This window comes from Cyclopterus lumpus, chromosome 15, assembly GCF_009769545.1.
Source record: "Cyclopterus lumpus isolate fCycLum1 chromosome 15, fCycLum1.pri, whole genome shotgun sequence".
NCBI lineage: Eukaryota > Metazoa > Chordata > Actinopteri > Perciformes > Cyclopteridae > Cyclopterus > Cyclopterus lumpus.
This window is the reverse complement of record NC_046980.1, coordinates 7365142-7386279: the sequence shown is the minus strand read 5'-3', so window position 1 is coordinate 7386279 and position 21138 is coordinate 7365142. Positions and strand designations below refer to the sequence as shown.

At 42.7% G+C, this 21138-nt stretch overlaps 1 protein-coding gene across 3 annotated transcripts; it reads right to left on the bottom strand.

Moving 5' to 3' along the window:
• Positions 1-134: 134 nt before the first annotated feature.
• LOC117743745 (equilibrative nucleoside transporter 1-like) lies at positions 135-19285 on the bottom strand. Of its 3 annotated transcripts, none has more exons than XM_034551536.1 (13): positions 18980-19285; positions 9529-9619; positions 9249-9330; positions 8215-8396; positions 7408-7547; positions 6413-6547; positions 5671-5768; positions 5274-5355; positions 4767-4852; positions 4409-4517; positions 3611-3696; positions 2299-2498; positions 135-1595 (listed from the first exon to the last, which is right to left on the bottom strand). In XM_034551536.1, the coding sequence occupies exons 2-13, from the start codon at positions 9555-9557 to the stop codon at positions 1484-1486; spliced, it is 1341 nt and encodes a 446-aa protein (XP_034407427.1). In that variant the 5' UTR covers positions 9558-9619; positions 18980-19285; the 3' UTR covers positions 135-1483. The 3 variants fall into 3 exon arrangements, with proteins under 3 accessions (XP_034407427.1, XP_034407428.1, XP_034407426.1); XM_034551537.1 differs by lacking the exon at positions 18980-19285 and adding an exon at positions 17134-17220; XM_034551535.1 differs by lacking the exon at positions 18980-19285 and adding an exon at positions 10124-10254.
• Between the last annotated feature and the right edge of the window lie 1853 nt (positions 19286-21138).

The window sequence follows — 21138 nt, the reverse complement described above, 5'->3', positions numbered from 1 at the left end:
TGAAAGATCAGCTGGGGAACACAGACCACCACTCGAATTACCAACAGAGCCGTTTGTGTCCAGAGGTTTCAGAATTGAATTTCTTTCACCAGCTGCTGAAATGTCGAGCAGTCAATTTCCATAAAAGAACAGGATTCTTAAAAATACAGTTTTATTTTTTCACACAGAACATTTTAATGGTCCATGAGCCCCCATACCGACCAAAACACAGTACGGAAGAACAGACCAACGCTGTGCTTTTAAACAAACGGGCATTCGGGATGTACACAGCTGGTATTATGACTAGTGTACAACTAAAGCAGACTGAACAAGAAGAGCATCAAAAAGGCCACAAATATAACACCGACAGGCTCGAGGGCCTTTTCTCTCCTTCGCATTCAGAACAAAAATTATCTCGGCTAGAACCAAGTGGTAAAGTTACAAAAAACAACATACTAACATCTATTGATACAAAACTTATCTTCCATGAAAATGTGTTTCAATGAGAAATGTCATTTACAAATGACACATTTCACCACGACGACTGCATATTCTTCTTTTTGCGGAGTTCGATAAAACATTATGGCAAAATTGATCAGGAAGACTTGGTTAAAAACTTCAAGTGGGCTGAAAATGTGACTTCTGCTTTTAGATAAACAAAATAAACCCATGCTGGTACAATGTCACTACACACAGACACACCCCTCTCTCCAAGACCATTCATATTCAGCCGTTAGTGGCCCAGATTATTGATTAAAACCTCGTCTTTAGGATTCAGGCTGTCCTTACATTCTTTTAAGAATTTAGATTCATTATGAGCAGGTTTACAAACAAAGTGGTTCTCTCACACACTCTCTCTCTCTCTCACACACACACACACACATACACTAGCAGTTTGATGGGTCGTGACCTCCCTTCAAAAGTTCATCATTTTCCCATGTTGTCTTCACGTATGTATTTGGCTTGATCAAAAGTAAAAAAGAAAAAGCTGCAAAAGACATTAAAAACATTTTTGTCACGTTGAGGATCAGTTTACAAACCGATGCGTTTAAATTTACACGTTTATGGAGACGAGTCGGACGCCAGAATCCCAACAGCCTCAAGAATATGCAACGAACGAGGCTCTCGGACACTACTTCATTAACTCTGCCTGGGCTCATGATTTGTGATATCTGGGTACAATCGCTGCCGTCGTCCACAACTGACGTCTCTACACATTTGGTTTGGATTTGTCTGAACCCTTCAAATCGTTATAGACAAACAACCTGTTATCGATGGTCTCGACTTCGAACACACTGCTGCAGTTTGGAAGAAAACAAAAACAACATGTTCAGTAACATGTTTCAGCTTATATTGTTGATGGCTGGATGAGACGAGTCTCTACTGTACACTTGAGAAGACCGAGGTCCTCTAGTCTTCCAGTCTGTTGTCGGCAGACGTGTTCGATGGCGGCGAGGTCTAATCTACATCGACTGAAGGGGGGAGGGGGGTCGGGCTGGAGATTTTAGATCATGGCCCGGAAAGCAAATGAGACTCCGGCGCCCAGCGCCAAGCCGAGGGACAAGAAGAAGGCCATGATGGCCCCCGCCGTCTCCGCCTCATGTGGTGGCACCTTCCTGTACGGAGACACCAGAGGGACAAAACTCATTAGGAAGGAGTGGGTCACCATTGAACGGGGGGGGGTCACTTCATTGTGTTTGTGTGCTATCTGGGTGCAAGACAAACATCTCCTTGGGAAATTAAAACCAGATCAGTCTGCACAGAGTTGGTTAGCTTAGCTTAGCTTAAAGGATGCACGGAAAAACTGGCTCTGCGTATGTCAGCACTCCCTAAAGCTCTGTAATCTTCACGTTTCATCAATTTTAATTACATAAAAAAAACAGTGTGTGGTTTTATATCCTTATAAGCTGTAATTATATAATACAAATGTAATAACTCCCTCTTGAACCACCAATTGATTTCACATCTTAGTTTGTGTACGGAGACAACAAAACAAACGGTAAACAGCAAGTTCATTTTTATAATAGCTGCTAAGAATGAGCTTGAGCTTTGAAGAGAGCCATGCTAGCGTTCCCCCTTCATGGTACCGAGGCTCATCTCCTCCGGACTCTCTTACATTTCATACACAAAAGGGCCTACATTACCCACAATGCAACTACAAGTGTGTGTAAATTTCATTGAAGGCAATAAATCGGATTACTAAAGACTTGTTATTGCATCTTTCTACATAGATGCCGTACCACTCGCTCTGTACAAGAGAGTGGTCTACATCAGTCTCAGTGAACGCGGTCCTTGTGTCTGGACGTGTGCGTTTCTTACTTGGGTCCAAAGCACATGCAGAGACTGGCCAGGTATCCGTTGGAGAAGGCGAAGAGGATCATGAAGATGATGTACAAGGCGTCGTGGCTAAACAGCACGGGGAGGTAGTGACGAGGCTGCACGTTGCACAGCATGAAGAGGGGGATGAAGATGACCCGCAGGCCCACCATGACAGGAAGCCACATGCTGTCTTTACCCGGCTAGAGAGAGAGAGAGAGAGAGAAAACGGCAACATCAACCACAGGGACAGACTTTAAATCACAACAACACTTAAACATACTTCTGGGTGCTTTCCGCCCACTGATTTACATACGCATGTCCAGATTACTGTGGATGCTTTGGTGCTTAAGTGGGAGAAACGGGGACAAAGTTGTATAAAGACACAACAGAGTCCCAAAGAGAGGAGAGGAAACATTCAGCGTCGGCTCCAGTGATGTTAAATAAAACGCACATCGTTCCACCGAGCAGCTGACAGCTGTTGCCTGCCTTCCTCAGCTGCACTCCAGTGCCGGTCAGACCGAGTTAACGAACTGTACTCGACAGAATGAACGGATTCAAATTGATCACTTCCTCTGGAGCGCAGGAAATAGGACTCGCTTGTAAATGTGTCATTTCCTGGACAAAGAGATCGGTGCTAGAAAAGCAAGCCAACCTTTTGACAGGCAAAAGAGGAAAGTAACATTCGGACGGAGGCCAGATGGGACATCGGTAACCAACTGGTGGATAAAACACTCAACAGCTGGCGTTGTTAAGACCCAAAATAAATCTATTCAGGCTCGTAGCAGAATGGAAACACAATGCCCAGGTGTGGCGCAGCACTGAGCCGTTTAAATAAGCCTCAAAATCAACATCGTCACTCTCTAACCCCAAAACCCCACCCACACACGCACACACGTCTCCTTTATTTTCACCCCAAACTGGGGTGACTGATGTTTTTCCTCTCATGAATCAGTGATTTATTCTTGTATACTTTATGGAGCCAAAAGCTTCAAATGAAGTGTGTCCGTTGTCCATCGCGGCAAACGTGTTTATAAACTACAGCGCTATTTCTCAATGATTGGCTGCGGTGAGGTAATAAAGAGCCAGTATTAGTCACTGGGATGACTACAAACTGGTACATTTTTTTAAATATGCTCCAGCAGTATTTCACAGTAGTAGTTTTAAGCTGCGGGATCCTCCTGAGACCAACAGACAGTCGCCTGAATAGATCCACTGAACCCGTTTAGTTGAGCTCTGACCCCAAAGAGGAAGCCCAAACCTCCAGACAAGTTGAGACAGACCGAGCCTCGTGGGTTTTAGTGTCGTTACTGACCCACATGCAGACGGCCGTCAGACTCCTGCCGGCCCAGTCCATCAAGTTGAAGAGGAGGAAACATGACACGGGGATGAAGTAACCATCTGAGACGGGGAGAAAGACAAACGAGCTGTTAACAACAACAACAAAGATACTGCAGACGTCTTTGCTTGAAGGAGAACCTCGACATCTGTGGGCTTGAAAAAAAGCTGATAAGCTTGAAAACGCACAGAACATATCAAATCATTCTTAAAAAACGTCTCAAACCACTTGGGTGTTTTTGTTATCTGTGTCTTCCCGCTGTGACTCCGGGTCGTGGGAATCCAAGCCCACAACAGCTTTCTGTGCACAACGCTGCAAAGTTTTAGAGCTACATATACTCCACAGAGTCTGTTGTTTAAATATTTAACAACAGACTCTGTGGAGTATTTATTTTAAAAAGGAGATAACAATAAAAAAAACTAATTTCATTATTTTCACAGGCTTTATTTATGAATAAATAAATGCTTTCCAACTGCATTTACAATATAAACTACATATATCTGCACCGGCAGCAATGGTTAAATCTAATCCAGTGCATCTATAAGAGGTTAAAATATGCAGCATTAGAAAAAAATAAGTAATTTCATACTAATTTAGAATTAAAAAGACACATGTGAGCCTCATAGATTTCATCGTGCCCCATCTAACACCCGCACTGTCTGAGGACTGCCGTTAAAAAAGGTCTTATTCACATTAACGGGTCCAGATTACAGGCTCTCTAGCTCCTGCAGCCGTGGAGCTTCGTTGGAGCTTCGTCTCCAAACTGAGACTCACCCCAGGTGCCCCCATTCGCTATCGTCGACTTGACCTCCACCGTTACGGCCGGGAATGTTCCGATGGTGACGGTGAAGATGAAGCACACGGACAGAGCCATCACCCAGATCTGAAGAGCACAAGACGAACACAAATCAAGGTGAAGTCACTATTTTGATCTCCGTCGTACAGGAGAAGGGTGGAGGTCATCAGAGTGAAGCTGGTGATGCCGAGTGAGAGCAAAACAGCCAGAGGGGGATATGTTTTGAATGGGAAGAATGTGTCACAGCAGACATACATTACCCATAATGCTTGTTGGCATTCATTAAATGTGTCTTTATATGTTACAATGCGAAAAAAGAAGAAGAAGCCCTTTCACCTGTTTGAAGATGTTTACCACAGACACGGTGGGTTTACCCTCGTCCTCCACCAGACTCACCACCGGTTTCTTCTCTGCTGCGCTTTCTGAGAAACAAAAAACACACCGCTCTCCATCACTGCACTGGGACACATTTGAGTGGGTGTGCACCACGTAGCCATTACATTCCCACATTTCCCCCCCCCCCCCCCTGAAGTAAATGCCCTGCTCATATTTTGCATAGACATCGTAATCTGACTCAGTTGGAGCTTTCTAGGCTTAAATGGACATCAAACCATCCAGCTAAACATAGATATTAACCGGAACCTTATAACATTCAGCAGATTATAATCATATAGAGTTATCCATCACACCAAACTGAGAAACAACTGTATTTGTTCATAAAACTGAAGCGTATTAAGTTAACCTGTGTTCATGTTGAGGATGTCATTCAAAGAAAACCTCCAGAATTGTTCCATAACATAACTTTTGGAAACCCTAACCTGAATATCGGAGCATACTATGTACCTTTTTTGAGTAAGCCCATATTGTTCTCCTCATCAGCAGAGGGTGTGGATCCATTACTCTCCGTGTAGTACTGGAAAAACTCCTGTTAAGAAAAATCAACAACCATAATGAGGCGGATAAAAGAATTCAGGGAGCACATTGAGGTCAAATCCACACAGACCGATGTGTTGTCCTTTACCTCCACAAGATGCACTTAATCTAAACGCATGCAGCACTTATCTTAAGCCAAGTAGATATTTTACAAAAAATGTACAAAGTCAATGTGAGCTAAATCAAACATTTGAAAGTAGTTTAAAACAAATACCTCGCGATAAAAAGAACTGGAAAAGAATGTCACACTGTGAAACCATGTTTCACAGTGTGACATTCTTTTTATTTACAGAAGACGAGATCTTACCATCCTGGGGAGCACAATGTAGGCCACGATGGCCACCAGAATGACAACACAGGCTGTGATGAAGTAACCAAAAGCGCTGTCCTGCAGGGCCGATCCAGCTGTAGACACACACACACACGACAAACACACTCCATCCGTCCTCGATGGAGCGCAAATATATACCATTGTCTTAGTATTCCTCTTTTCAAATTCCAGCTGATGGATTATGTAAATGCAGGAGGGCTGAAACTAATTATCATTAAAAAAAAAAGCAACAATAAATGCAAATCAAAATGTGTGTTTTACCCAAAACATTAAAAAAAAACTGTACTTTGTGTGTGGTTGAAAGGGGACAGAAACAAAAAGGAAAATCCACAAAGATGAGGAGCTGAGATTTAAATGGCTAATCGTCTCAATTTAACTCTAAATTTAGATGTTTGAGACTGAACCAATCAGGTACGAAAAATTGAGTTTAACACATTTAATGTGTCACAATATGGATGTGTGTCTCAAACTTTCACTTTAAAAGGAGAAAAAAAACTTGGCAATAACAAAAGTTGCACTTTGTCACTATTTGAAGTACGAGTTGTGCAAGACATGGAAAGTCATATTTCTAGAAATGGCATTGCAGCCGGGGGGGGGGGGAAATTGTGCAACAAAACATTCAAACTTGTCGAGCATCAGCGGCACCTCCTAAACCACCTCTTGCGTGTCCCCGTTCCTCGTGATAGAAGAGGAGGTGTACTCGGTGCGAGAGACGTACTGGTCAGTGCGCAGATCATGGAGAAAGCGGCGAAGGTGCCGGCCAGCCCCTGTCCACTCATGATGGGGGTGGTGTAGGAGGCCGGAAGGATCCCCGCCAGGCCGAATAGACTGCCCTGGAGAATCGCCCCGAACGCTGGGAACAAGACCAGGATGTTTAAGAATCAGTAAACATTAAAAGAGTCACTTCAAATACAGAGAACCCATTGACCCACAGCTACAGAAAAAAAGAGGCCCATGCATTTTTCTTCTTCTTTAAACTGCCATCACAAGCAGGGATACGACATCCGTTCTGAAATCAATAAGGAATTGATTTACATCCCCGTTGTGTAACTGTTTTCTTTCTCTTCTCCCGTGTAGGCTCCTACAAACTTGCACCACACCGATTGTTCCCAACTGATTAGTTGCAGAGATCTTGTAATATGTTTCCACCAAGAAGAATGTGCCCACGTCGATATCAAAGCTTTTAAAAAAAAAAAGGTCAGAACATCTTCCTCTCTAAATCAAACAAGATGGGCTGTTCCTCATGAAGACCTCGGGGTCAGGACCGGCTCAACGGGGATAAACACGGGGGTGAGCTTATCCCCGCTGCTCAGTGAGATATTGTGAATAAACAAAGCGTAGTGAGATTACAGACTGTGTTCTGAAGCTCAGTGTGGTATGAGAGTGTGTGTGTGTGTGTGTGTGTGTGTGTGTACCCATATGAAAAAGGGATTTTCCCAACACACTGAATGCAGATGATGTTGATCAAAGACGACGACAAATCATTTGAAATAATCATTTGCACGGGTTCAACGTGGAAATGTGACAAAGGCAATCCTGAACTAATGCAGTCAACAACAAACCGTCGTGCAACAAGCGCTTCCTGTGTGACGGTTGTAATTGTCCAGTCGACTGCATTAATTAAAAGGTTTGAGCTTTCCTTTTGGGGTAGGAAGGGAAGATGTTCCTGCAGTGGCTACAGACGGTGGAATGATCATCAGTGGTGTAACTCACAGTTGATGCAGATAATTTTGATCATGGTGATGGTGAAGAAGGTCAGCGGAGACACGTCCACCTTGACGAACACCGCCGTCAGCAGGAAGACCACCAAGATGGCCGCCAGACTGCCGATGATGCGAAGCTTCTGAGGAATCCTGAGAGAGAAAATACATTTAAAACTACATATCGCATCTGTTTGAACACTACGACTCATCAAGAACATGAGCCGTAACCATTTTTGACACTTTACAAATCAATACAAATAGAAAAAAAAAGTTGGATTAATCCCATTCATTAATAGAAAAGAAAAAGAAAAAAGACAGCGTGAGAATATACAATGTTTATAATTCATTGTTAGTAAAAACAAACTTTTTTTTCCGGTAACATTGGAAAAGGAGTCATTGATCTTCCGAGGACGTGGAGGTCCTTTCGGAGTTTAAGAACGTAAAACGTTACATTGTAATTTTAGAATAAGGGGTCAAAAAATGTAAAAAAAAAAAAAAAAAAAAAAAAAGAGGGAGAAAACGGGGACAGATGAAGAAAAAGAGAAAGGAGGTAAAGAAAAAGATGAGGGGAGTAGAGAACATAAATAGCATTCCTGGATGTGTTTGTGTTGGGGCATGGTCGGCCGTTGACAGGGTCCACCCGAGAACTCGCTCAATCTTACTTTAATTAAAGAAAACATTGGGTAGGCATACAGACGTGCATTTCGCAGAACAGGATGTTACCTCCATGTATGGCGGCATGTGGTGACCAAGGGCAGGAGGGTACAGAAATGTGCATCGTGTGACAAAGGTCTACTACATGGAGCAGGGTGGATACCTCTGGTGAAGGAAGGAGTTGAGGCAGGTGAAGATGAGCAGCGGCACCATGGCGCACAGCGTCATCACGTTGTTAAACTTCGACTCCAGCACGCTGCGAGTGTCTGCGCCCTCCGAGGTCTCATTGGTCATCAGATGGGTGGAGGGGTCAGCGAATTCGTCCTTCAGCCTACTTGTGAAGTACTAAAGAAAAGGATGGAGGGATGCGCGGTTATCACGATGGTTCTCACGATGGTTATCAGCTACTGCAACGGTGATAAATAAGTCATTAAACATGGAGTCACAAGTGTGTTACATCTCTGCAAATCGCATCACAACCGATAACTTGATTTTCTTAAACATTGCAGGAAACTAAAAGCAAAGAAAAGATTAAAGATTAAATCCTTGAATCAACTGAAATGGTACAACCTTCACGAGTGTATTGTGTTAACCGGCAACTGAGATAAATGTTCTTTTAAAACGAAGAAAAGCTGCTTTAATGAACATTTTAAGTGATAGATGAAATGTGATGCATTTCAAGCTCGCCTGAAAAGCTTTTGTATTTAACGATTATGATCATAGTATGTATACGATGTCTTTAAAGCGCTTCTTATTTACCAAAGTGGCATTCCATCTTTCCTTCATCAAAACAAACAATTACTTTAAGCTGCAACTAAAATCCCCCTCAGGGTGGATCCCAATTAGCTCCTCCGGGACAATGACCTGAAATTCCACATTTTAAGAAGTTAACCCCTTAAAAAAAGGTCAAAAAACAATGGTTGGGGGTTAGAGTACCGCTGCCATGTAAATCCACCTGGCTGGAGTCAGTTCAGCCATCCTGAGTGAAACCAGATGTTTTGGGAGGGAAAGGTAAACAAAATGTTTTTGTTTTCTTAAAGTTAGGTGACCTTCTTCAAAGTGGAGCCCAACCTTTAAATTGACTAATGACTAACCACACGGCCACCAAGCGGGCTCTTCCTTTCGCACCCATCTGTCCATTTGGATGCAAATATTATCATATTCAGAAGAATACAAATGCCCTAAAACGTTTCTTACCATTGTCGCCGTCATGAAGAAATTCCAGGGCAAGAGGGTTCCCAAGCCCAGGATGAAGAAGATGATCCATACGGCATTATATCTGGGAAAGAGGGAAAAGGAAGTTCCCATGAAAGTACATCAGTGACGTCAAGCAACTTATTAATCAACACAGTATTTATGTATTGGGTCTCATCCAAATGTTATTTTCCACATACTGAAAGCAGGATATTGACATTAAGTCTCCGGTGGACCTGAACAGAGACGCAGTTGTGTTCCCTTTCAAAGAGTTTTCTCTTACTTGTCCCGTGGTGCGTTGATGGCCGTCATGTTTCTTGTCAGACAGTTAGAGGCACGTGCTCAGTCAGGGTTGGATCAGGGTGGCACCAGGTCTGAAATACACAGATAACAAAGTCATGCTTCCAACGTGGTAAACATTTACAGCACCGCCATTTTTAATCATCAGCAACCACAAGTCTCTCTTTTAAAAAAAAAACGAGCCAGACAATTAAATAACGGGTTGCAAAAAAATACAATAAACCAATTCAGTTAAGCATGCCAGCTCCAGTGGTAGAAAAACCTCAAATGTTATGCCATGGACCCAGTAACAACTCTGCTTCTTCGTCTTTGTGTTGACGTCGGAGACAAACCAGATTGGGTTAAACTGCTCACGCAAACAAAATTCATAAAAAAGGTCTTGCCACTTCGTGGTAAAGTTACATAACGGTTGTGAAAACTCACAAGACGGACCTTCCTCATTGGTCAGAAACATGCTTCAGCTCACATAGCATTCCTCAAACATGTTCTACAATGTACAACATAAATGCAGAAACATTGGACTATTGTCTGCCCCCATTAACCTTTTCAAGAAAACCCCCTTTCACAAACGTACTTACAGCAGTTAAATCTGGAACAACAGTCCTCTCCTGTGAGCAGATGCACCACTAAAGCGAGGGCTGAACAAGCTCTGCATGCTTCATTTATACCATGCAGAGGTTTAGTAGGTTGACACCCCGCCGTCAGCCGCCCATTGGACCGACCCCTCTTTGCATCTCAGTGTTCATCCCTCCCTCTTCTCCAAAACCCCTCTGACATACTTTTACATTCCAAGTTCCCTCTTCGGCGTATAGACTCCAACTTCTAGATTTCCAGCATTCAAGTAAATAGTGCAAGATTCCTGAGATCAAATTGTGCACGTTTGAAGGGTTTGGGGGAAATAGGGCTGAGAAAAGACATTTGAATTTGTTTATTATGTTGTTTCATAATGTTCTCCAGTATTTAGCTTTTACAATCCAAGCCTTTTAAAAAAAAAAAGAAAAAAAGATTGGAAAAATAACTATTTCAGCAGGATTGTGACCTTACAAATCACAGGATGTTGAACTGTCATGGTCTGAAGGTCTTGCTGGGAGGGGGGCACCAGGAAGTCCAAACACTGAGGAGAATTCTTCTGCAAATCACTGATAAGGAGTTGATCTCAGGTTCTAAGAGAGGAGAACTCATCTACTTATCTGGAGCCCCTTCCCAAAGACAATGTCTTTGGGAAGGGGCTCTTCTCCAGAAACAGGACAAAGAGTCCTGTTTCTGGAGAAGAAACTGCTTTGGGCCGGTTCGGACCAAATCCCCTCCTGTTGCTGTCTGTCACACTGTATAAATGACAGAGACTCAGAGATGGATCTTTGGGCAGCAACTTGGAAATATGACTTCTTCTTGCAAGAATAAATTGCCGGATTGATGGTCTTACACATTTTTCTAACAAAAACACACGTTTTCTCAATTTCACGCTTCATTCTCTATACTGCCGATTCATTTCTCACCCCATTGTAAGTGCTGTTCCTCTTCTGCACTCCTATCATTATTTTCACATCTGTTGCTCCCCTGGCTTTTTACCTCCCATCACTCCTCTTTCCTTTTATTCTGCTCTCAACTCCACCTTTAAACTCGTCCGACACCATCGCTCCCCCCCCTTTGTCCTCGATGGACCTGATGGAAGACATGTGCTCAGATAGCTGTGTGACACCTTCTCCAAACAGAATGCCTTTTCTTCAAGACACTTCCTCCCCAAAAAAAACCTGTTGTTTTTAGTATACATGAATCATGATGAGCACTTTAAAAAAAACGCAACAGGGGGCATCGGTTCAGAGCACTTAGCAGCAAAGCGGTCCGACGTGCACAAATAAATTGCATCAATCATCAAATTGCATCAAACCTGACTCGTGTACAGATGAGACATGCATGTTTTGATTCCAACAGTTTCACAGACTGTTGTTGGCGGCGCTCCCAAAGTGCACCGGCCAGCTTTGTGTTGCTGAGAGACGTCCCATGTTTGATCTGGCTGGTCATGAGTTAGGACAGAGACTGCTTTACTGTGTGTGATGGGAGCCACACTGTAGTCCAGTCTCATGCATCTAAATGATACTGATGGAAGAGTTGCCTGTGAGAAAGGTCTGTAATGGCTTGTTGGACTAACGACCAACCGATGGATTGGATTCGTTAAACTTGTGTGATTGCTACATGGAAATGTATCACATGATCAGGCATACACTGTGGAAGGTTAAGTTCTAGTTAACCTAACCTTGGTTCAGAGCCTCGGTTAGGTTAACTATTACTATAGTATTATATCATACTATGGTATGGTTTATATGTTTTTTGCCAATAGGAAACAAGATATTCCAACACAAAAATAATAAAGATATGTTTAAGGTAATGTATAAACAGTGTCCTGTTCTTTAAAAAAAAAAAAAAAAGGGTAAATATCAAATTCTTTTCTTTAAATCTCAAATGTCAATATTGGCTTAATGTCTAAGTATTAGGCATTCATTTGGTAGTTTTCGCACCAGAAGGAAAAACTTGACTCGAGTCTAAGCCAAAGTAGCGGTCAGTATAGACTTACGACCTCGACAATGCCTCAAAGTTTAAAAAAGGCCTTTTGAAAAACAAATAGCAAAAGTACAGTTGTACACTTCTTTGTCTCTTTTCCCCCTCCCTCTGGTTCCTACAGCATCGACATCGTCCAAACTTTATGACAGCCAATGGCATTACAAACATCACTACGAGTCACAGATTTATTAACACACCGGCTCAGCCACGTCACAGATTTATGTAAAGTATGCCTTGCTCAACCTGACATGTCACCAAAACGAGCCAGCTGGCACGAGTTGCCTGGTGTTGAAAGGCTGCGCACCACACACACACAGTCACACAAGCACTTTGCAGTCTGCAGAGTGGCACAAAACTCCAGTTTGGCATCAGGCTGACAGTTTACCGAGCTGGCCTTTCAACGACATCCAACTCCAACAATCAGCTCTCCAATGGAAAAAGAGTTAACAGTCATTTATTGTTCCCTCCTCTAATGTCAAGGTAAAACAATATGGCTCAAAATCTTGCCAAAGAGGGCCAGTTCAGACTAGTCCCGATTGCCATGGTCACTCAAATTGTGTGCAACATTTCAATGATGCAAACTTGAAAACCTGACCAACTTCGTGTTATAATGGGCTAAATTTATATTTATACTTCTTCTTACAAGACATCAAGATTTCCACAAGCATCTGCTGATGGTCAGATGATTATTAAACTCAAATCCAATGCATAATCTGAATCCATGACACAATATTCCATGTATTAGATTAAAAAAAATAAAATAGTTGAAGCATTGTATTGTATTGCATAGTATTGTTATCGGGTTTGCTTTTCATTATGGGGTTTTTTCATGACTTATTCACTACCATTTTCTTAGAAAACAACAAAAATCTGCTCTGGCACAGACATCAACCTCAACCTCGGTGGACCATTTCAGTGCAGAGTCTGCACCGATGAGGCAAACCCACCTGAATATTTTTTTATTATCGGGATTATGATTTTTGCCATAATCGAGCAACTGTAGCAATTCTATCTGCATCTTTTCCCTGGTCAGCAGTGACAACATTAAACGTAGGTGTGATCTACAGTATAGTTTAATAGAAAAGGACAAGAGTGCATTGTTCTCGTCTCACCAGCATACCTCTCTCACTGGGTCGCCGTTATTCCCAGGCTGACACACAGAATAGTTTGATGGTGGTCATATGATGAGGCGATGGAACAATTACCCCTTTTGCCAAGCTCATTTCCCAGTGTTAGATGGAGAACACTCTTATCAAAGTCATAACGTTTTCTCTGCCCAGTATAAGACTGGAATGCCTTTGTAGGATTTAACCAGGGTAATTGGATAACGGGGGCGGGGAGGATGCAGTTATTTTTACATGAATGGTGAAAATTAGGAAAAAGCATGGCAACCTCATGCCAATGGATGCCGTTGTTGGCATCAGGGAACTTCCTTAAAAACAAATAATATAGGCTGTAATTTGGCAAAATAGAATGCAGCGTAGTTTAAATAGAGTTACTCAGGATGTAAAGATCTGCTGGTTTCCATTCTAGCAATGGAATTAGAGATTATGTCACAAATGGGATACAACCTGAACGCAATTAGTGGCTGAAAAAAAAAAAACGGGGGGGGGGGGGGGGGGGAGAACAGAAAATTGAGGACAAGGAATCCAAAATTGAATTTCTTACATCAGTAGCGGCAAAGTATTGAGTCTTTACATTTTCTTGTACATGTCCGTTGTGTGCAGCAGAAACGGGACAAGCTGGATAACGTAGCGTCACAGTAGTGGCACACCAGTCTCAAAATCTGTGGGCCTAAAATGAACAGAGGCAGGCTGTGCCACTACAATGTAAACAACAACAAAGAGAAGGATTATTGCCCTGCATGGGAAGCGATCAGTCTTTTGGCAATAAGCCATCAGGTTAGAATTAGCCTGACTTAACTCGCTTGCTTTGCACAACTTACTCGTAAAAACTGTATATATATATGTATGTATGTATGTATGTATGTATGTATGTATGTATGTATATATATATATATATATATATATATGAAATACCAGTGAACAGTTTTGAAGCCATTCTGCTCCCTAAAACCATCTGTGTTATGAAATGTGATGCTTCAACACCAACGCTTCTGATCCCATTTCAACAGGGAATAAAGCAAGAGGCTTTTTTAGGTTCCTATTTTCAGCTCACAACACTTGTGCTGGGTGTGCCTGAAGAATAATATCTCACTTGTAATGTTTAAAGTATTGCAGAGCCAAGTGTTGGGACAGATCTCAAAAAGCATGTGTGGATGGGCCCAGGATAATAGGCCACGCGCCCTCTTCCACTGCTATGCTAAATTAGCTCACAGTCGAGATCACGTAGTCAAAGGAGGGAATATGTAATTGTATTAATTCAGCATGACACACAAGAGGGTTCAAGTTTTTTGCCCAAAATCTTTGCAGAAGATGGATCGTTATCAGCAGCCAAACACCGTTTGGGGCAGGTCTCACTAGGCCGGGTGAGAACTAGCTACCAACGGGCGCATCGGAGACACTCATTTGGTGTGACTGGGTAGAGAGAGGAGGAGGACAACCCGAGTTTTGCTTACGACTTTCAAAAACAGCCAATGCCTGAACCTCGTTGATTGATTATGTGCATATATAAACAATGTTGGGTAATATGTGTTGATGTTTCAATAAATTATGAATACTTAAAATGGCCATAATAATGGCCAGAGGGGGGGAATTGTTGTGGTAATCTATCAGTGTGTGACACCTCCTCTTCCTAAAGCAGAAACAACAGAACCTATCGGCCTTGACATCTTAGCTCCATCCGAAAAGGGAGTACGCCTGGGAGGGACCAGATAATGTGCAGCTGGAAGAAGCAGTAAAACCTGGACTTGTTTCTAGACCTCCGAACCATCTGTGGGGAAAGAGCTCTGACCGTTCAGCTGAATTAAGTCTGTTCAATAAAATACTTTCTTATCACGTTTGTTTCCAAATTCCCACCATTCCTAGAATGAACAACACACAGACACACACTGGAACATAAAACGCAGCTTGCTCAGCAGCCTGAGAACATCCAAGAATACATTACGGTTGCGTTGCAGTACATTGCCTTTTACAGTCTAGATTCTCATTTCACACCGTTTCCTCCTGCTCTTCTTTCAAGGACATTGCAGTCTGAAGAGGACGCATTAAATATTCAGAAGAACTAAAGTCGAACAACAGATTGACTTGGACACAATATTAAAAAACTCCTAGAAAAAATAAAAAATAAATAGAAGCTTCTCAAATATTACATTGTTGAGAAAAGCTTGGGAAACTCCCTGAATGTCTGTTTTGTATCGAGAGTGAAAGATGAGGAACTGGAAAATATCCAGCTTGATTTATGCCTCTCTTGAGGTTAGAAGACTGGTGACGTAATCCATTCATAGCTCAACATAGGAGTTAACCATTTATCGTCCCAGAACACCTTGTAACAGAGTCCACCTGTCATTTGCAGTGTAAATTAATGTGTTCAATCAACAAGCAGCAATCACGCATCCACACCTACAAACTCAGGTTAACAATCACTAATCTATTGTCTTTTAAATGCATGCAAGCCGTGCATCGTCACTCCGACTGTGTTGCAATATTTACAGCCGGTCACCCCATGGCAGAAAATGCAACACTGTCTAAAACCCTCAACTTCCCATCGCATGCAAGCACTGTGGTTTGGTGGGAAGCTGATCTCGCGGTCGGTAGCTGTCCCTTCAAACAGGATGTCAACAAAGTCCTTAAAAGACAAAAAATAAATAAAAATAAATAAAAGTTACAATTTCTCCATCTGAAGCAAAGCTCAGTGGAAAAGGGCTGCGACAGGCAAATACGTCGTTACCTCATCCCTTCCACACGGATACTTGAGACGCACCAAGCAGACGGTCTAGGTTCCACTGTGGGGATCCTAATGCTTGACAAAAGGGGCTGGAGACCAACAATCATCACATAATATTGGCACATGCAGGGCCCTATTTCTCGTACCTGGCTAACGTGGTTAACAGGATAATTTTCCCGGATGAGATTACACAAGTCAGGGTTTTCGGTTCCACGAAGCAAATTCGGCAAAATCTCCATAGCAACACATCCAAAAATCTGAACCTGTCTCCAGCGCAGGCTCATTCAGTCTAGCTGGATAATCTGCCCACTCCCCATGAAGAAAATGGCAGCTCCCTTCCTCATTGATGGACAGTTTGAGTGTTTCCGCTCGCTGCTCAGTGCAGACGTGTGTGTTATATGATGGGGGGGAAACTCTGCAAAGAAAACAAAATCTCACCCACGCCAAACAATGGAGGGATCATAAAAAAGGTCTCTAAATGCATTGTCTTCACAGACCCGCCCCTTTTAAGCCTCAAATACTTTCCCTCCACTCAGAGAGAGAGAGCAGGAACAAAGTCCCTCTCCAGCTGCCTGTTCAGTGGATTCAAGTAGTCTGGATGAATAGCTGATGAACTGGCAATAGTAACTCACCATGACTACACACTGCTGCGGTTAAATGAGTAAGACGAGGCGGTGCATCATTTCCTATGATGAGTCAGTTTAGCCTAAACTCACACAAAAAGTTACCAACTGTCTGAAGTGATACACACTTTTTAACTGCCAGCTTGGGGCGATAATGAAGGATATTCTTTTTTCATGCTTTGTTGGTCGCGTCAAGAAACAGATGGGAAAACTTAACTCCCACCCCCATAAACCAAATGCTGCACCCAGCGGTGGGTCGATGCTGCCGTCCCATCAGCTGTTCAGCGTAAAACAAAAGCCACCATTATGGTGTGCTCTTCTTCTCACTTCAAGGTGGAAAGAGTCGCAAATAGAACAGTCATTGTGACGCGGCCAGGAAACACTGTTAGAGTAATAATCAGGTAATACATTTCAGAAGACTACCACAAAACTATTCCCCCAAAATCATTGAAATATCAAACTTTAAATTACAAAAAAAACTAATGGATTAAGAACAAACATACAACTAAGTATCATAATATAACAGAAGTCACTATTGAGTAGAGATGGGCATACGATACCAGAGCTCCGAAGCGTGAGTCAATCTACTGAACCGCTGTGTGTCGACTCCGCTTGCATCAAATGACGACGGTCACGTGACTGATGACGTCCGAAGCTTCGAACGCCACTGGTGCTTCACGAAGCGTTTCATTGGTTTAACACGTTTGACAGCTTCAACGTTTTTGGTGCCTAATGCTGCGTTCACACCAAAAGCGTTGCGAATATAACTCTGCTCCATACTGAGTGTCAATCAACAATGTGGGGTTTGAGAGAGGAGATTGATAGAGAGAATTGTGAGTTATGGCAAATATATGGAGGAAAACTGGGTTCACCAGTATCTGTTGGCATACAACTTTAAGGCCTTAATAATATACAACAAATGTCCATATTGCAAGTGTTCCTCTATAGTCTAGTGGGTAACGCATGATAGACTTTTCCGTTCTTAGAGGAGGAGGGAGGAGGAGGGGGTCGAATCCCATCACGACCAGCATTTAGTTTTATTTTAAGGTAAACAACAACATGGATAACGGTTGTATACAACATCAAATCTATGAATGAACACGCAGCTTTCATTGACTTTTACTGCAGAAATGTGACATGAACATATATATTGACATTGAACCATTGAGGTGTTGTGCAAGTGCTTCGACGTGCTGTCAAACGACTGCTTTAATTTCAGTCTGTCGCTGTTCTTCAAAGTGAAGCCCCGAAGCGTTGAATTCTTTTCGGTACAAATAGGAAGAACGCCTCAATGCTTCACATGGCTTCATCCGCCCATCCCTACTATTGATTACCACAGGCACAGTTAGAGCAGAGTATTACAGTGACCTCTATTAGTGACCTACATAGATTAGACATTGATTCACCGCTTCTTCTTTTTTACCCACACTGCAAGCAGGAATGCCGTGTAAGTCAAAAACACACTGCTGACATAAAGCTTACAATGGACTCTTCTAAAAAAAGGTCCTGTGATTCAGTTACTTCGCCATGTGCTACCACTTCAGATTGCATTAAAAGCTGCCAGTCTCACACACGCGTGCTTTTTGCAGCAAATGTCATGTGACACACGGGTTATCCCCAGGATGCTTGAATATCTTGGTCTTTACTCATTTTACATTGTAGTCAGGAAGTGCAACACTTTCACGCTATATGACTCGTGTCATTCAGCACCATTCGGATGGTTTGACTTGACAGCACGTGCTCCCTGCCGACAATCGGAGGGTTTGTATTTCATGTTTTCTGACGGCGAACTATAAATCAAAATTTTAAAAGAAAAGGAATTAAATTAGGTCATTTCAAAACGTTTGCCAGTGAAAATATAGTTTCAAAACAGTACTTCTCGCATTGTTTCTTTAGATTAAGCTTCTTTTTTTTTTCCTTCTTCTTCTTCTTCTTCATTATCTCACACACACACACACACAACCAGTTGTTCGTCCTCCGCTCGCCAGATAAACGGTCCCGGTAACGCCACACTTTACCCCCCCTCCCCCCCCCCCCTCCCCGGACCGGACGGAACATGCTTGAAGTTGGCGCTAAATTTAATTCACCGACTGCAGTCAACAAAAGGAGGCACGCGGAATCAAAAGCACCGGGCGCCGCTTTCGTTTCCGTCACTCGGGAGCAGTTGAACTCGTCAACACGAGCTACACGATCGTTTAAAAAGAAAATGTGCAACACATATTCGAGAGACGACGAGAGATTTTTCCAACCAAAATGAGCGACCGTCAACGTTGTTTGATATGCAAATTAGTCCGTTTTGAATTCAACCAGCCGGCAATTTTTTCACCGAGTAACAGTTCGAACCGGCAGTCGGTAACATATAGTGAGTTAACACAGTCTTACATTTAGCCCACTGAGGTGTCTTACCGTATCATTGGAGGCTTGTTGTGTCTGATGCAGTCTGTGTCCTAGCCGCGCTGTGGCACCTCGACTCTGAAGGTTGCGTTCAGTGTCCCTCGTAAATGTTTTATTCGAACCCCGAAAAACACATTTACTATTCAATTTAAAAAACAGTCCTGTCTGGACCGCTGTGCCGAGGCGTTGTTTACGAACGTTTTTTTAGAGAGTCTGGACAGGCTAGGCTTTGGTCTCCCACTGTTTGCCCATATAGTCGTGGTAGGTACAAAGTCATCCACACCCTGCCTCCCCCTCGTCTAAAAAAAGCCCTCTGTGGTTATGGACAGAAACCAATCTGGGAAGGAGTCTGGCTGCTTCTTCGCTCACCCGAACCCACTGAGCAGGAGCCGGGAAGCTGAGGACTCTCTATGCTGCTGTAAACACACAAACATACACTTCATTTCCATCCAAGGGCATTAAAATATCATTATTTCCCCCCCTCTCTCTCTCTCTCTCTCTCTCTCTCTCTCTCTCTCTCTCTCTCTCTCTCTCTCTCTCTCTCTCTCTCTCTCTCTCTCTCTCTCTCTCTCTCTCTCTCTCTCTCTCTCTCACACTAGTTTTCTTTGGCTTGTGATGTCAAAAGGGGGAAAGTCAGTCGGCAGCCTCTCGGTGTAGCAAGCCACGGCCTTGACTGGGTTTTTCCATGGAAAAGACACAAAGAAAATGGAAACAAAGACAAGAAGAAGAAAAAAAGAGAGGGGATGGTTTCTACGAGACACCTCCTTCATCAGCCAAACAATGAACATCCATGAAGAGATGAGAACTGAGAAAGCCACAGCGGGTTGCCAGCAGGGGAAACAGTCTCAACACAGGTGCATGTGGTTGAGGTCACTGCATCTAACTGACTACTATGAGGCACCTGTGGGACAACATATCTGCCAGTAACCAGTGTAGCCTGCAAAAAAACAGAATAATCAACCTGATAAAAAAAAAAAAAGCCCATTGCTTGTAAAACGTTGTCAAGAAGAATCTGGAGGAACGTTCAACGGCCTCCTTTTTGTTGCATAATTGTATTAATTTCTATTGTCAGTCGAAAAATCTTTTGTCATGAACTCCATCAATTCCTGCAGTGTAGTTCCCTCTCGTGCCATTTTTAGAACACAGGTTTATGAGCAAACAAACATCATACATGTCTAATTTGAGAATATCCTGTGAAGTCTGTGGCATAAGAGGCGAGCGTGGGGAGAGGAGGGCATGCCATGAATGGGCTGGAAGTGGCTTTCTGACCACATACTGAGATTTAAGAGGACAGCGGTAGGAAAAGGAATTCCAACGGATGGCCTCTTCAACCCCTAAATGGCTCAGGAGACACAGAGGGAGTGAAGTAAATCCCACTTGGGATTAAGAATTTCGAGGCCTGGCTCCTTTTTGGAGGATTAAGATTTCGGACTGAAGTGACAAAGACGGGAAAACAAAAGGAAAAAAAGTCCTCGAGGTTGTCTGTGAGAGGGAAATCCCTCCTCATCTTTACCTTCAAATTCCCAACAGAGGGTGAGTGGTCTGCAAGGGTCACGCTCCGGCTCTGCCACTGCACAGACGATGAATTCCTCTTAATCCACTGGTGCATTTAGGGACAATAGGTAAGTTTGAGACAGTCCATTATATAATTCACCACTTTAATTTAAGTACAGCAACTATAAAATTAGCAACAGTCACAGCATTCTGCACTTTCAACCATAGGAATATGCCCAAATCCTCAAAACCGTCTTCACAATCTTCATTTATCAATAATTTGGTATGTGCTAAATGTTGACAAAAACTTAGATTTTGGGTGTCAATTTATTAAAATATTAAGCCACAATGTCAAATATATTTTAGAGTGGCCTATAATTTGGAGCTGAAATTTGTATTGCTCTATGAGTTTAGGACACATCCGCTATTCTTTAGGTTCTAGCTTTGTTAAATAAAGCTTGATAATATTTATTGTGTTTCCTCCAGATTTCAATAACCTCATTATTAATTTCCTTGTAGTAGAGTTCAACCATCTTACATTTTGGCCAACAGTGAGTTCTTAATCTTCTATAAATGAATGCTCATGAAATTTTGGGAATTATACAAAGTTCAGAGTGCTTTTAAGAAGGATTGTGGGAGCGCGCATTCTTTTCATTTCTACATTCCTGTGCTGTTTT